At 53.4% G+C, this 13,815-nt stretch overlaps 1 protein-coding gene across 1 annotated transcript in view; it reads left to right on the forward strand.

Annotated features, from left to right (window-relative positions):
• Positions 1 to 11,892, forward strand: part of MAP3K13 (mitogen-activated protein kinase kinase kinase 13) — a 50,509-nt gene extending 38,617 nt beyond the window's left edge. Inside the window, exons 10-13 of the mRNA XM_075555617.1 lie at positions 1,551 to 2,325; positions 6,168 to 6,238; positions 7,392 to 7,689; positions 10,001 to 11,892. Coding sequence (XP_075411732.1) covers positions 1,551 to 2,325; positions 6,168 to 6,238; positions 7,392 to 7,689; positions 10,001 to 10,102 — 1,246 coding nt within the window. The 3' untranslated portion in view covers positions 10,103 to 11,892. The remainder of the gene's footprint in view (positions 1 to 1,550; positions 2,326 to 6,167; positions 6,239 to 7,391; positions 7,690 to 10,000) is intronic.
• Positions 11,893 to 13,815: the final 1,923 nt, after the last annotated feature.

The following is a 13,815-nucleotide window of genomic DNA, read 5'->3' on the forward strand; positions in this document are numbered from 1 at the left end:
ACTCGAGTATAAGCGTAGGGTGAGAAATGCAGGATGTGAATTAACACAGAGACCAGAGGGGAGAGACGAGCGCAGTCACAAACACATCCTTACCAGTTCAGCTGCCGGCGTAATGAATCACTACGGGTGCTTCTGAGAATTGGAGCCGTCCACGTCATAGGACGGCTCTGATTGGTTAGATGTGAGTGAACAAACATTCAAAGCCCTGCAGTGTCAGCGGGGCTTTGAATGAACAGAAGGAACGGCAATCACCCACGAGATGTTACACCTCGCTGGGGTACCACTGACCCGTGTATAAGCCGAACCCCAGTTTTTCAGCACTGCACTTTTGTGCTGAAAAACTCGGCGTATACACGAGTATATACGGTAACTCCAGGAGGAACGAGAGGAAGCCTCTGGTCACAAGCTTCCCCAGCTGACTGCGGTTCTCCTTCCAGGGTGTGCTTTGTTCCATGAGCCAGGCTGAAGGAAAGCCTTCTTGCCTGGACCCTGACCCCAGCCAACTGTGAGACCCCGGGCCACCCTGGCTGGACTTCGGGCTCCACACCCCATGTGGTGGCCGCAGGACCCTGTCTTTGAGCCCAAGCAAGGCCTGACCCAGCAGGGCTTCCACAAAGGGCCTCGGAAACTGCAAGGCCAGAGAGGCTGAGGGGAGCGAGCGCCCCTAGTCCTCTTCAGTCACGTCTACCTGTCTTATCTCCTGGGTCTCCACAATAGCTTCTTTGAGAAAGGGAATCTTGTTAACAAAAAGTGTGTGCTCTTGGAGCTCCCAGTCTCCTCTTGGGCTGAGTCTGTGTCATACCCAAGAAGGGTGAGACTTCTCCCTGCCAGGAAGGAAGAGTTGGCACCTCCTGGCACTCCCTGGGGTCTTGCTGAATCAGCCCATCAGCTCAGAAGCCATGACTGACTCTGTGGCCTCCCTTAGGAGGTCGAAGACTAACCCCGGAGCCTATCCTCACAGGCGCTTCTTGTGCTGGCCCCACCCAGCTTCCTGGGCTCTGGGCTCTTGCCCCTCCCTGCTTTTCCTTCCTTAAACTTTTATGGAGTAACTACTATGAGCCTGAGGTGACGCCCTTCACGTGCGAAAATGGAGACCGCCCCCGTCTCAGCCCTGAAGGACACCTTGTCTCTGCCCCACTCTTGCCAGCATGAAGCTAGATCTCCTTCCCCTTTTCCATGGTCTCTTGTGAGATCCGCCCAGATGCATCCCTGCTGGTCTCCGGCCCTACCTGGGCAGACTGACACCAGCCTGGCGACTGGGACTTTGAGGATGAGATCAAGAAGCCTAAAGGGTGGGTTTAAGGTTCAAGGGGATACGGGGCCAGAGCTAGCAAGCCCGAGTCGATGGCAGAAGGAACGAAAGGACTCGTCCTGAAATAGATGGGAGGCGTGCCCAGGCCCTGCGACGGCTGTAGACACACATCCTTGGGCCCATGTGTTATGAGTCTGCACACTGACTCAAAACGGGGGGTGGGGGGATGTGTTGTACAGCTGCCCAAGTTTGAATCTGTTTCCGTACGTTTACACCTGAGCCTGTTCTCTGCCCCCAGGCCTGATTTGCTGAGATCTGAAGGCATCCCCACCATGGAGGTGGCTCCCAGCGCGTCCCCTGTATCCGGAAGTCCCAAAATGTCCACCTCAAGCAGCAAGAGCCGATACCGAAGCAAACCTCGCCACCGCCGGGGCAACAGCAGGGGCAGCCACAGCGACTTCTCAGCCATCTTGAAAAACCAGACAGGCCAGGAAGCCTCAGCCCAGCCCCCTGACTCGCCCCAGGCTCAGCCCCAGTACCCTCCTCATGCCCTGCAGCAGCAATACCAGCAGCCCCCGCCCGCCATGGCTCAGACCCACCACCCCAGACTCCCAGTGCACGGGCAGGACATCGCCACCTGCGCCAACAACCTGAGGTACTTTGGCCCAGCGGCAGCCCTGCGGAGCCCGCTCAGCAACCACGCCCAGAGACAGATGCCTGGCTCCAGCCCCGACCTCATCTCCACCGTCATGGCAGCCGATTGCTGGAGAAGCTCTGAGCCCGACCAGGGCCAGGCTGCCCCCTGGGACTGCTGTCAGGCTGACCCTTACGACCCCTGCCTCCAGTGCAGGCCGGGACAGCGTGGCTACTTAGATGTGCCCTCTGTGGAGCCGGCAGGGAGGAGCCTCGACCTTCCCAAGTCACCAGCACACAGTCCCCTCCCGGGAAACACCCAGCCTCCCGGGCACGTGGAAGGACACCAATTCAATGGCTGCAGGTCTGCGTCGTCCCTGGGCATCCCCCAGCACGGCACCCCCCCAGTGCTACCTCGAAAAGCCAGGCCCCTGCAGAAGGTAAGTGTGGGGACAGCAGAACCCTGCGGTGTCAACATCCCCAAGGAATGGCAGAGTGTCACTTCGTGGCAATGATGCAGCCAGGTGGACAAGAAAGACAGGTTCTCCAAGAGGGGGCGAAGAGGCTACTCGGTGGGCGGCTAACCCACAAGGTCAGCAGTTGGAGACCACCAGCCACTCAGTGGCAGCCAGATGAGGCTTTCTACTCCCACAGATAGCCACAGACTCAGAAAGCCACAGGGCCGTTCTGGCTGGTCCTACAACGTGGCTGTGAGTCAGAGCAGACTTGAGACCCCAGTATTGGTTTGGTTTGAAAAGGGGAGGGGAGGGGAATCAAGCCTACCAGCGGTGTGTGATGACTTTCTCTCCACGCTGCTGCAGTAGTAAACTAGGGAGTCCCTTCGGGGAGTACTGAGCCAGGGCGCGGAATCACATGTGCATAGTTTATGGATGGAGAACAATCACATAGTGGGGACCTGTGATCCAAAGCACTCGGAGCCACTACCCAAGGGCACACACACTGGGAAGCATCCTCTGTCCCTTCTTGGAGATCCTGCTGCGCATTCACAAATCACAGGCTTTGTGACAGCGCACGGTGGAATTGTTTAATTCACCATTTCCCTCATTTATTTGACCGTAAACCCCAAACCAGACCCCCTGCATCGAGTGGATTCCAAATCGTCTTGGCCCTCCATCGGGCTTCTCTGTACAGGAACCAAGAGCCTCATCTTTCTGCTCTAAGGAGGCTGGTGGGTTTGAACTGCCCATCTTGTGGGTAGCAGTCCGGCCTTACTCGACTGCACCTTAACCCCTTTTAGCAATAATATCCATGAAGAATCCCAACTTCTCCCCCCACCCCCACCCCAATGGGACTCACTTGCTTCACAAACACAATGTGGAGAGCAAGCACCGCCTTAATAACGGCCTGTCTCCGCCGGTTCCCAACCACCAACACCCGGTTTGGCCTCCTCACCCACCGCTGCCCTAGTGGCTAAGAGTGCGCCTGGGATTCAGACACGCTTGAGTTCACAATCAGACTCTCTCACTCACTACTCGTGAGCTTGGGCAATTGACTGGACCTCTGGCAGCGGGCTCGTTGGTGAGAATTGAGTTCATATGCACGATGAGACTTTGAAAAGTTCCTGGGACAATTCCGCCGTCTTTCGATTCCATCTTTCTGCACTTGCTTTGGAGCCACCTCAAATATGAAACACTTAGAACAAGTCCTGGTGCGCAGCCAACTGCCCCACATCTGATCTTATCGATGAGGTGAAATGATATGGTTACGTGTACGGAGTAAACCCCCCACTGGGGTCTTTCTCTGCGCATCGTCATCCATCAGGAGCTGAGTGGAAGGGTCTCAAAGGCAGAGAAGGGAAGACGGAGCTGAGGCTGAGGGCTGAATCTTGGGGCAGAATTGGTTACCCTCCCCCGCCCCATCCAACCCCTCCATGGTGCCACTCCCCAGGAAGCCTGGCGAGAGACTCCCTGTGTTTGGGGTGGTACAATGACTGTGCTTGGGGGGCTGCTGCCTTCTTTACATCCCCACCCCTGCGAATAGTAAAATAACTCAAACTCATTGCCCTGGAGTGCACCCTGACCCATCACCACCCTATGGGTCAGAGTGGAACTGCCCCTGTGGGTTTCTGAGACAGCCACTTATGGGAGTAGAGAGCCCTGTTGTTCTCCCGTGGAACGGCTGGTGGTTTTGAACTGCTGACCTTGCAGTTTGCAGCCCAGCATGTACCCAGGGCTCTTCTATGAATAAGAGTATGTATTTTTAAATATATACATATGTATTTATATAAACAGCTTTTTTGAGGTGTGATTTACATACCGTAGAATCCCTACATTTGAAGTATTCAACTCAATGTGGGGTTTTTGTTTGTTTTAAAATATTCACAGAGCTGTGCCACCATCACCACAAAGAACATGAGAACATTCTCGCCACCCCCAGAAAAAAGCCCACACCCCTAAGAGTCACTTCCCCAAGCAGCATGCTTGTGAACTCGCCATCCAAGGGGCGATGCATTCTGAGAGTGTGGCTACCTGGTATATGAGCCCTCTTAGATCCACGTGCCCTCCGGGCACATGCCCCCTCCCTGCACCGGAAACCCTTCCACGGGCATTCCTAGGCTCCGGCGTGTGTCTCAGTAGTCAGTGTGACGCCTCCCTGCCATCCCCATTCAAGAAAGCAGAGCAGAATACAAAGTTGGTGGAGGAAGATGGTGTTTCCGAATGGACTCTTGAAGACATGCATCAGCCTCAGTCTTTAGGAAAAATACCAGTTGCTCACGTCACAAGGAATGATCCCTATCCACTGTGGCAGGACACTGGTTCAGGACAGTCGCTCTTCGGCGTGGCTGTTCTCCCACAGGATCTCTCTCTCTCTCAGGAAGAGCGTCTCTGCAGAGGTGCCCCTTGCCCAGGGTTCAGATAAGGTACAAACAGAACACACCAAACTCACAGCCGTCGAGTCAGTACTGACTCGTCGCCACCCCATGGACTAGGTAGGACTGCCCCTGTGCGTGTCCAAGATTCTAACTTTACAGGAAGAGAAAGCCCGTCTTTCTCCAGGGAAGCTGGTGGTGATTTTGAACTGCCGACCTTTTAGATTGCAGCCCAACTGCAATCACCAGGGTTCCAGTGAGCCACCGAGCCCAGCAATCTCACAGCCTCGGACCTTGCCAGCTGAGCTCCTTTGTTCCTGCCAGCACACACTGACGAAGCACCTGGCTTGAACGCCCTCTGCCCACGGCCATCGCGTTGACTCGGGCGCACAGGGCTGTATTCTTTACAGAAGCGCAGTGCCACCTCTTTCTCTCACGCTGACCTTTCAGATAACAGCTGGGCTCTTCACCAGGATGCCACCCTGTATCTGTGGCGGAGCAGACATACGATGGAGATGGCCCAAACATAATACCTAATGATAGTGGAAAGGGATTGGCAGACTCAAGAACCAAATTGATAGACACTCGTGTGTGTATAAGAAAGAGCTTTATATAAAAAGTAAGTGTACATTAAGAAATAAGAAAACAGCCCAGTCCAGATCAAGTCCGTAAGTCCAATATTAGCCCATACGTCCACTTCCAGTCTGTAAATTCCTCTTCAGACTCACACAACACATGCAATGATGCCAAGTGCAGGATGATCACAGGCCAGCGGGTGGACGTTTTGGTGGATCCAGTGGCGGTGGAAGCATCTCAGCACTGGTGTGGGTCTCCACGTGGCTCCTCCAGCTCCAAGGCTCGGACTGCCATCAGCATAGAACCCCATGTGGCTTGTCAACAGGAATGTCTCAGGGGGAGTGAGAGAGTCTCCTGCCTCCAGCGAGCTACGTATCTCCTTGGCAGCTCCAAAGGAGGTCATCAAGCTGTGACCTGATTGACAGGCTAAACTCCACCCCTTCACTCTTAAGTCCTAAATTGACAACAGATTGTGTAACTGGCACAGTGCTTAAGAGAGTAATTGTTGAGCTTTAAAGAGCCGAATGTTTACTTCCTGGTTGAGTCTCAAAAAGAGATATTGGAATCTCTCAGAGACAGAGTTTACAAAAGACCCCCTCCCACTCCTCTCCGACTCCCCCCTTCGCCCCGCACCTCTGGCCATGTTCACAGCGAGGATAAGCCTGTGTGTCTTCCAGCTCTGACGTGAGGCCTGACATCACAGACACCCAGGAAGAGCTGGCTACCCAGTGAATGAGGGAGGGAGGAGACGTAGTTGGGAGATGGATGGCAGTTAGCAAGCCACTACGGGATACTTTTAATAATTAAAGCCTTTGCACGATGATGTGTGAGAGAGAGGGACCCTAAATGACACGCCTTCCTCCGTGTTCCCCTCAGAGCGCAGACGACTCCTCGGAAGAGGAAGAAGGGGAAGTAGACAGTGAAGTGGAATTTCCACGGAGACAGAGGTAAGACCAGCAAACACCAAGCACGCAGGAACGCCCCGCGTCTGCCCCATCACAGGCCACCTTCCGACAGCCTCCTTCGGGGGAGAATTGAACCCCGTGTGTTTGTGTTTTCCTGTTGCCACATTCTGGCTCCTGGCTGACATTAACAGCCGAGCCAGTCATCGAAATCACCTTCAAGGTGAAGGCTCTAAGCCCAGATTCAAGGTTGCACGGGAAGGCACAGGGAGAGGTGACCCTGATGATCCCAGTGTACCTCCTCGCCTGTTTGTCCTGCGGCTGGACAAATTACATCCCCATTCAGACCAGCCTTTGCCTTAGCTATCTGCTTACCCAGGGACAGCAACGGTGCTGGTAGGAGCGCAGGGCCACCTACGATCTACAGCAAGAGCTGCCCCTGTGTGACAGCCGGGAAGGTGGCTTTCCTCCCAGGAAGACGTTTCTGCTAGCAGGTGTTCATTCCTTGAGGATGCAGCTCTAAGAATCCCCCCCCCCCCCGGAAGGTTCTGTATGCCTTCCTGCCTTCGCAGAGACAGGAAAGCCCTCCGGCCTGGGATTCCTGGCCCCTTGGCAGGCTGTTCTCTGTACCCAGGGCTGACATCTGCCCTCAGGCCTGCCCTGTTCCGGCCACACTGGCATCGTGCCCTCTGTCCTCTCGTCTCCTTGAGCACAGTTTTCTCCTGTGTACCGAAAAGGTGTCTTCTTGCTCTCTGAACACATTATACCGGCATCATAAGCATGTCACTTCCGGTCTTGTCTCTGTGACACCCCACGAGCTCAGTGCACCTGAAGGCTGCCCCCCTGCCCTTCTGCTCGGGTGCAAGCCCACTTCCATGGTGGTTCACGCCTTGGCCCTCTCTGTCGCAGTATGTTCTCCCCGGCCCTCGGGATCGCCAGGTGTAAGGAGCTGTGTGGGTTTTGCTTTAACTTCTCTTTCTCCCACCTGTTTCCATCGGGTCTCTCTGTGGCTTTAAAAACCCAGTGGCCTTCTCCTATGCAATCCAGATTTGAATCTCCCTCGGGCAGGAACAACACACCCGAGCCAGGGCCGAGATGGAGATGCCTTCTCCCCGGGAGGGGGGTTGACGGATGAGGGAAGGGAAGGGGCCACCTCGCGCGTCCATCATTAAGGCTTTCTGCTTCTCTGTGGTCTCAGGCCCCACCGCTGCATCAGCAGCTGCCAGTCCTATTCAACTTTCAGCTCTGAGAACTTCTCCGTGTCTGACGGGGAGGAGGGAAACACCAGCGACCACTCCAACAGCCCCGACGAGCGAACTGGCCAGCGGGAGGCCCGCCTGGCAGAGAAGCTGGAGGACCTGCTGTCCCAGACGCCCGAGATCCCCATTGAGATTTCCTCGCACTCGGACGGGCTCTCGGACAAGGAGTGCGCCGTGAGCCGCGTGAAGACGCAGATGTCGCTGGGGAAGCTGTGTGCGGAGGACCGAGGCTACGAGGTGGGCCTTCCCCCCCACCTCCTCTCCACGCCGTTCCCTGCCTGGGGCCTGTACGATAGTCATGTCACATGTCAGACACGGTAATGCCTCGTGAAGGAGGTTAACAGAGCTCCCAGAAAGAAGATCAAAGCAGACCAAAGTCACAGTCCTCCAGTTCTGTCTCGCAGTGACCCCGTAGGACAGGGTAGAACTGCCCTGAGGGTTTCCAAGACGGTCACTTTTTATTTAATCATTTTTATTGGGGGCTCGTACAACTCTTATCACAATCCATCCATCCATCCATTGTGTGTCAAGCACATTGGTATATTTGTTGCCGTCATCATTCTCAAAACATTTGCTTTCTACTTGAGCCCTTGGTATCAGCTTCTCATTTTCCCCCTGCCTCCCCGCTCCCCCCTCCCTCATGAACCCTTCATAATTTATAAATTTTTTTTGTCATGTCCGACGTCTCCCTTCCCCCACTTTTCTGTTGTCTGCCCCCCAGGGAGGAAGTTATATGTAGATCCTTGTAATTGGTTCCCCGTTTCTACCCCACTCTCCCTCCACCCTCCTGGTATCGCCACTCTCACCACTGGTCCTGAAGGGATCATCTGTCCTGGATTTCCTGTGTTTCCAGGTCCTCTCTGTACCAGTGTACATGCTGTGGTCTAGCCAGATCTGTAAGGTAGAATTGGGATCATGACAGTGATGGGGAGGAATCATTTAAGAACTAGAGAAAAGTTATATGTTTTATCGTTGCTACCCTGCACCCCGACTGGCTTGTCTCCTACCTGCGATCCTTCCATAAGGGGATGTCCAGTTGCCTACAGAAGGGCTTTGGGTGCCTACTCCGCACTCCCCCTCATTCACAATTTTTTTGTTCTTTGATGCCTGATACCTCATCCCTTCAACACCTCATGATCACACACACTGGTGTGCTTCTTCCATGTGGGCTTTGTTGCTTCTGAGCTAGATGGCCGCTTGTTTACCTTCAAGCCTTTAAGACCCCAGATGCTCTATCTTTTGATAGCCGGGCCCCATCCGCTTTCTTCACCACATTTGCTTATGCACCCATTTGTCTTCAGCGGTTGTGTCGGGAAGGTGAGCACCATGGAATTCCAGTTTAATAGAACAAAGTGTTCTTGCATCGAGGGAGTGCTTGAGTGGAAGCCCAATGTCCATCTGCGACCCAAGACAGTCACTCTTTACGGGAGCAGAGAGCCTCATGTTTCTCCCATGGAGCAGCTGATGGGTTTGAACTATTGACCGTATAGCTAGCAGCCCAATGTATAACTCCACCAGGACAGTTCCTTCTAAATGAGGGTCAGGAGCTCTTCATTTCAAGACATTAACTCCAACACCCCTCCTCCCCGCCGTTTTCTCCCAGCCTAGGTCCGGGTGTGATGGCTCCCTCTCTGGGCCGCCACTCTCCCCTGGGTTTTGCTAGCACAGCACAGATGCACACAGTGCTGCCTTTGAGAAGGGCACTGGGAGATATCTCATCTGTGCATCGATCGGAGTCCAATGCCTGATCAATGCCCTGAGCACAGCTGCCCCGTCTGCCCGCGAGGCTTGGGTGCTGCTAGGATGTTGGGCGTCACAGCTGGAACTTCCTGCTACAGCATTTTTGGCAGAAAGCTCTGACAGTGAACAGCGGTGGTTCAGACGGGAGGCGGGGGCCCCCAAGCTAAGTAAGGTTAGCCCCGTGGATGCAGACCGGTGGCCTCAAGCATAGAAGGCACTCTTGTAAAGAATGCTCTTTCTGAGGGTGGACTGAAAGCAGTTGCTCCAAAGCACAGAGGGGAACTTTGAGGGTCAGAGCGCCTGAACGAATGGCGGTGAAACCACGTGACAGCAGGTCGCGAGATGGGCGGGTAAAGGAAGGAACCGCCCGGGGAGAAAAGGCGAATGGGTGGGTGTTTGGTGATGCACTTGGCTGCCAACAAAGGGGAAATATTGGAAAGCAATAGCTCTATGACCCACCGTGGCCCGATCCCGTTGGGCCTTCTGAGGGGGAGACTAGCCAAGTGCGTGCCAGTGTGCACCCTGGAACGGCACTGCCTGGTGAAAGCCCCAGCCTCTTCCTTTCTGGCTGTGTGACCGTATTGAGGACGACAGTCGCATCTCCCGGCTAAGGCCATCGTCACAAGGGTGCACGAGTCCGGCGGCATGCAGATCCTCACACTGGTGCTTGGCGCATCACAAACGCCGTGCCAGCTTCGCCTGCGGCTCCCCGCCCTTTGTGCCCCTCCCAGCTCCAGGCCTGCCAGGGGAGAGGTCTCCAGTCCGTGCTCACTGAGTGCCTGTGTGTCCCCTTCTCTTGCCTTCGCAGAATCCTATGCAGTTTGAAGAATCGGAGTGCGACTCTTCGGATGGCGAGTGTTCGGACGCCACGGTTAGGGCCAATAAGCACTACAGCTCCGCCACGTGGTGACGAGAGAGAACGCTGCTGCCTGTCCTGGCATTTCAAGCCCGCCGCCCCCAGACTCCGCCTCTCTCTCCCTGCTTTTTGTCTGGGAAGAGAGCGGCCCCATCTTTACCACCCCTAAAAAACGAGCTGCAATAACAGGGATATAAGACTTCGCAAACCTCTGGAAAAAGTATATATATAGATAGATGTATATCCAAATGAAATTAAGTCTCACTGAACATTTCAATCAAGAATGGCAGGGATCTATTTTATTGAATATTCTAGCTACTGTAACATTGATATTTATTTTTGTTCGACATTTTAACACTTTGTACTGTAAAGAGTGAACTATATATGACACACAGAGAGAGCGAGAGAGACACCAAAATTTGTTGGAAGGGGAAAAAAGAGAGAACAATGAAAGATGGATGGAATGTAGGAGCCACGTCCTGGGGAACTGTGGGCCCAGGGCTGCTGCTGCTGCTGCTTGAACAGGGAGCCGGTCTTGGAGCCACACGTGACTGAAGAGCAAGAGCAGGACAGATGGAGAGCGCCGCGGAGAGACTCGGGAAGAGCAAACGGAAAAAAGATTCCAGGCAACTTGTGAGCAAATCACATTCCATCCAACCAGCTTGTCCGGCTGGGTGACGGGAATGACCTGGAACAGTGTGGTAACCAGACACTTGCACCAAAGGTCTTTAAGGTCATGCCCTCCCTTTAAGAGGAAAACAAACAAAGAAGGAACCCAACAGCTGTGTATGTGGAAGCTGTGATTTCTGAAACTGTACCTAGCAATTGGCAGCCAGCCTTGCAGTTAGCGGTAGACCTTGTCCTTGGCAGACACTTCCTTTAGTAATGCTGTCCTTGTGGTGACCTTGGCCAAGGTGTGGACTCTTCAGGTTCAAGTGCCATTTTCTTGTAACACGTGGCTCCTTTCTACCTACCGACCACTTCTTTGAGGGGAAAGAAAGGAGTGAAGGATCGCGCAAAAGGAAATCTACAACAGTGTCAGCCAAGCCAGTGTGACATCTCTAAAAGAACCTTCTCCGAACGCCTCGCTCTAGCCGCTGGAGAAGGTATTCCGCTCCGGAAGCAGCCTGCTGTCTCCCATCACCTCGCGGCTGCATCGGCACAAGCTGGGAAGGCAGCTATGGCGTTTGTGAGCCTGTCTCACGTCCACTCGAAAATCAGGGCCCTCGATTGTATCTTGAACACACTCTGCCCCAATGGGTGTAGTGAAGTGACTGCCCACCACTGTCAGCACAGTCACATTGTGGTAAAATCCACCTTTTCAGATGTGTTACTTCCTTTAGGCCCCTAGGATCTGCCGTGCAGTTTTCAGCAGCAGTTGGCTTTGGAAATCAGTGCTAATGCGGAAGAGGGAGATTTTAGTGGTTGGAGGTCCTTCCTGCCTCCGTGGCCTCTCACTGGCCCTGAAGAGCCCTGGCCGCACTGCAGGCTCCCAGGGCTTCCATAGGGACATTGAGCCTAGCCTTTCTGTACATGCAGGTGTTGGCCCAGTGCTAGTCTCGGTTTCCCAGGTGGGTGATGTCAAAGAACCTCTCTAGGCTCAGGACTTGCACCAGATGCGAGACTCTTCCATATCCCATATGTGTCCGGCTTTTGGAAACACCTGAGCACACAGGTATGGAACCCTTTCCAATGCAGATGAAAATGCCGCCCCTCCGCCGGTTTCATGGATTGCAATCGCCAAGAAAGGGAGCGGAGCGGAGGGGAGTGACGTTCCAGCCGTTTCTCCTGCTTGTTCGAGCCCTCCATTTGTTTACACTTTATGTTGAGACGTGGGTTTTATCATGTCGTGTCTTTAATTTATAGCTCTTAGTGAGGATGAAGGAAAACGCTTAATTTATACAGAGCGCAGCATTGTTTGCATTAAGTTATTCCATTTTTATATAAATTCTGTAGCTGGACTACATGAGCGATCTTAAGTTATGGCATTGCACTTGTCACTGTTACTTTATTTTGTAATCGTTATTGTCATTCGCATTTCCTGTGGGTCCGAAGGTGTGGCTGACGGTATCACACAGTGATTGTGTTTCTTGCCAACGATGAATGCTGTGATTTGCGGGGAAGGGATGGACGCGCCACTGCTGTCGGGGAGCCTCCGGGGCCCCCCCACCCCCCGCACCGCAGTCCCTGCTTCTCCGTGCACCAGCACAATCACGGGGTGCGCTTGGACCTGGGGCCCAGGCATGCGCACACCGTGACTCTGACTTGATCGGGAAGGTCTCTGGGTGGGAGGTGGTGGTGTGAATGGACAAACAGTTCAATTGCTGTAAACTTTCTCGAGTTTCTTAAGAAATAAAATCATGGGACTCTATTAGAAGCAACGAGAATTATTTCATGCCCCAAAGGACCGAGACCTACGGGGTTTTTTTCCCCTGGGACATATGGGTTGGTTAGTTTCAAGAAGTGGCTGCATCGTTTATAATCTCTCTGCCAGGCCCCACAAAACTGGCCGTGTTTGCCCCTCTTTTGGTACAGGAAGGCGACTAGATGAAGCAGAAACACCCAGAGGGTACCACATAACATGCCGAGCTGTGATGCCATTGTCACAACTCAAGTTCTAGACTGAAACCCTGTCCTTAGCAGGGACACAGGGCTGGAGAGTGCATGGAAGGCCCAGTGTTCTAACCCCATCTTCAGACCTCATTGTCCTCTGGCTCTCTCTGGACCAGTGCTCCTAGATGAAGATGCTACCACTGTCTCCTCTTTCTGTCCAACATGAAACACTGACCCAATGAGGCTCACACATCTTCAGTGGTGGCCGAAACATGAGGCTCTGAATCCATGACGAGGCCTCATCATTTGATCTAATTTCTCAATTCCCATCTTGGCCAGCTATCATGATAATGCCTCCCACTATATCCGGATATTAGGTCGATAGTGTTGTCTTCAGTCACTCACTGTGCATCGAGTTGAATAAAACCCCATATTGAATGGGGTTCTTTTGTGTATGGGGGGGACAAGGGGGTGGGGGCAGAGGGCATTTACAAAGGGAAGCCTGGGAGTGACCAGGGAAAACATGAGTTGATATGTGTTTGAGAACAATCCCACGGGCCTCTGAAAAGTATTGACTGGGGAGCCCAGAGAATTTAACAGCCAATTCTTCAGTTCCAACAACCGAACGCCCGTGCGTCATGGACCTCACAGACCGGGGATTTCATGCTTCCCCTGAGGCTGAACACTGGACCCCTGGGGATAAGTGCCCACATTGACTTAGCCTCTATTTTTGGCTGACTGTAAGATGATGGTTTTTAATTTGTGTTGTAGATGAGTATTTGGTTCTCATCTATTTCTAGATCACGTCCTCTGAACAGCAATTCCCCTTGAGATTAACAGCCCAGGGGCAGAGAAGCCTGCATCCACTTTGAAATGATATTAGACCTCCACCCTCCCCACTGCTGGCACTCACTACCACCTGATGGGGAGCACGCCGGTGCTGACCTCGGGGCTCCTTACAAGGGCATTGTCAGCAGAGTTTAAATCAGTGGTAGACATTCACTTCAGGATCTCCTTGTACTCAACTTCCCCTATTTCTCTTGGGTTACACGTTGAGCTGCTGACCCCCAAGTCGGTAGTTTGAAACCAGCCGATCCATGGGAGAATGATGAACTTGCTCCCGTAAAGTTCTGCAGTCTGAGAAATGCCCCGGAGCAGTTCTATCCTATCCTGCGGAGTCAGAACAGATTCGATGGCAGTGAGGTGGTTTTGGT

This window comes from Tenrec ecaudatus, chromosome 8 (assembly GCF_050624435.1).
Source record: "Tenrec ecaudatus isolate mTenEca1 chromosome 8, mTenEca1.hap1, whole genome shotgun sequence".
Classification (NCBI taxonomy): domain Eukaryota; kingdom Metazoa; phylum Chordata; class Mammalia; order Afrosoricida; family Tenrecidae; genus Tenrec; species Tenrec ecaudatus.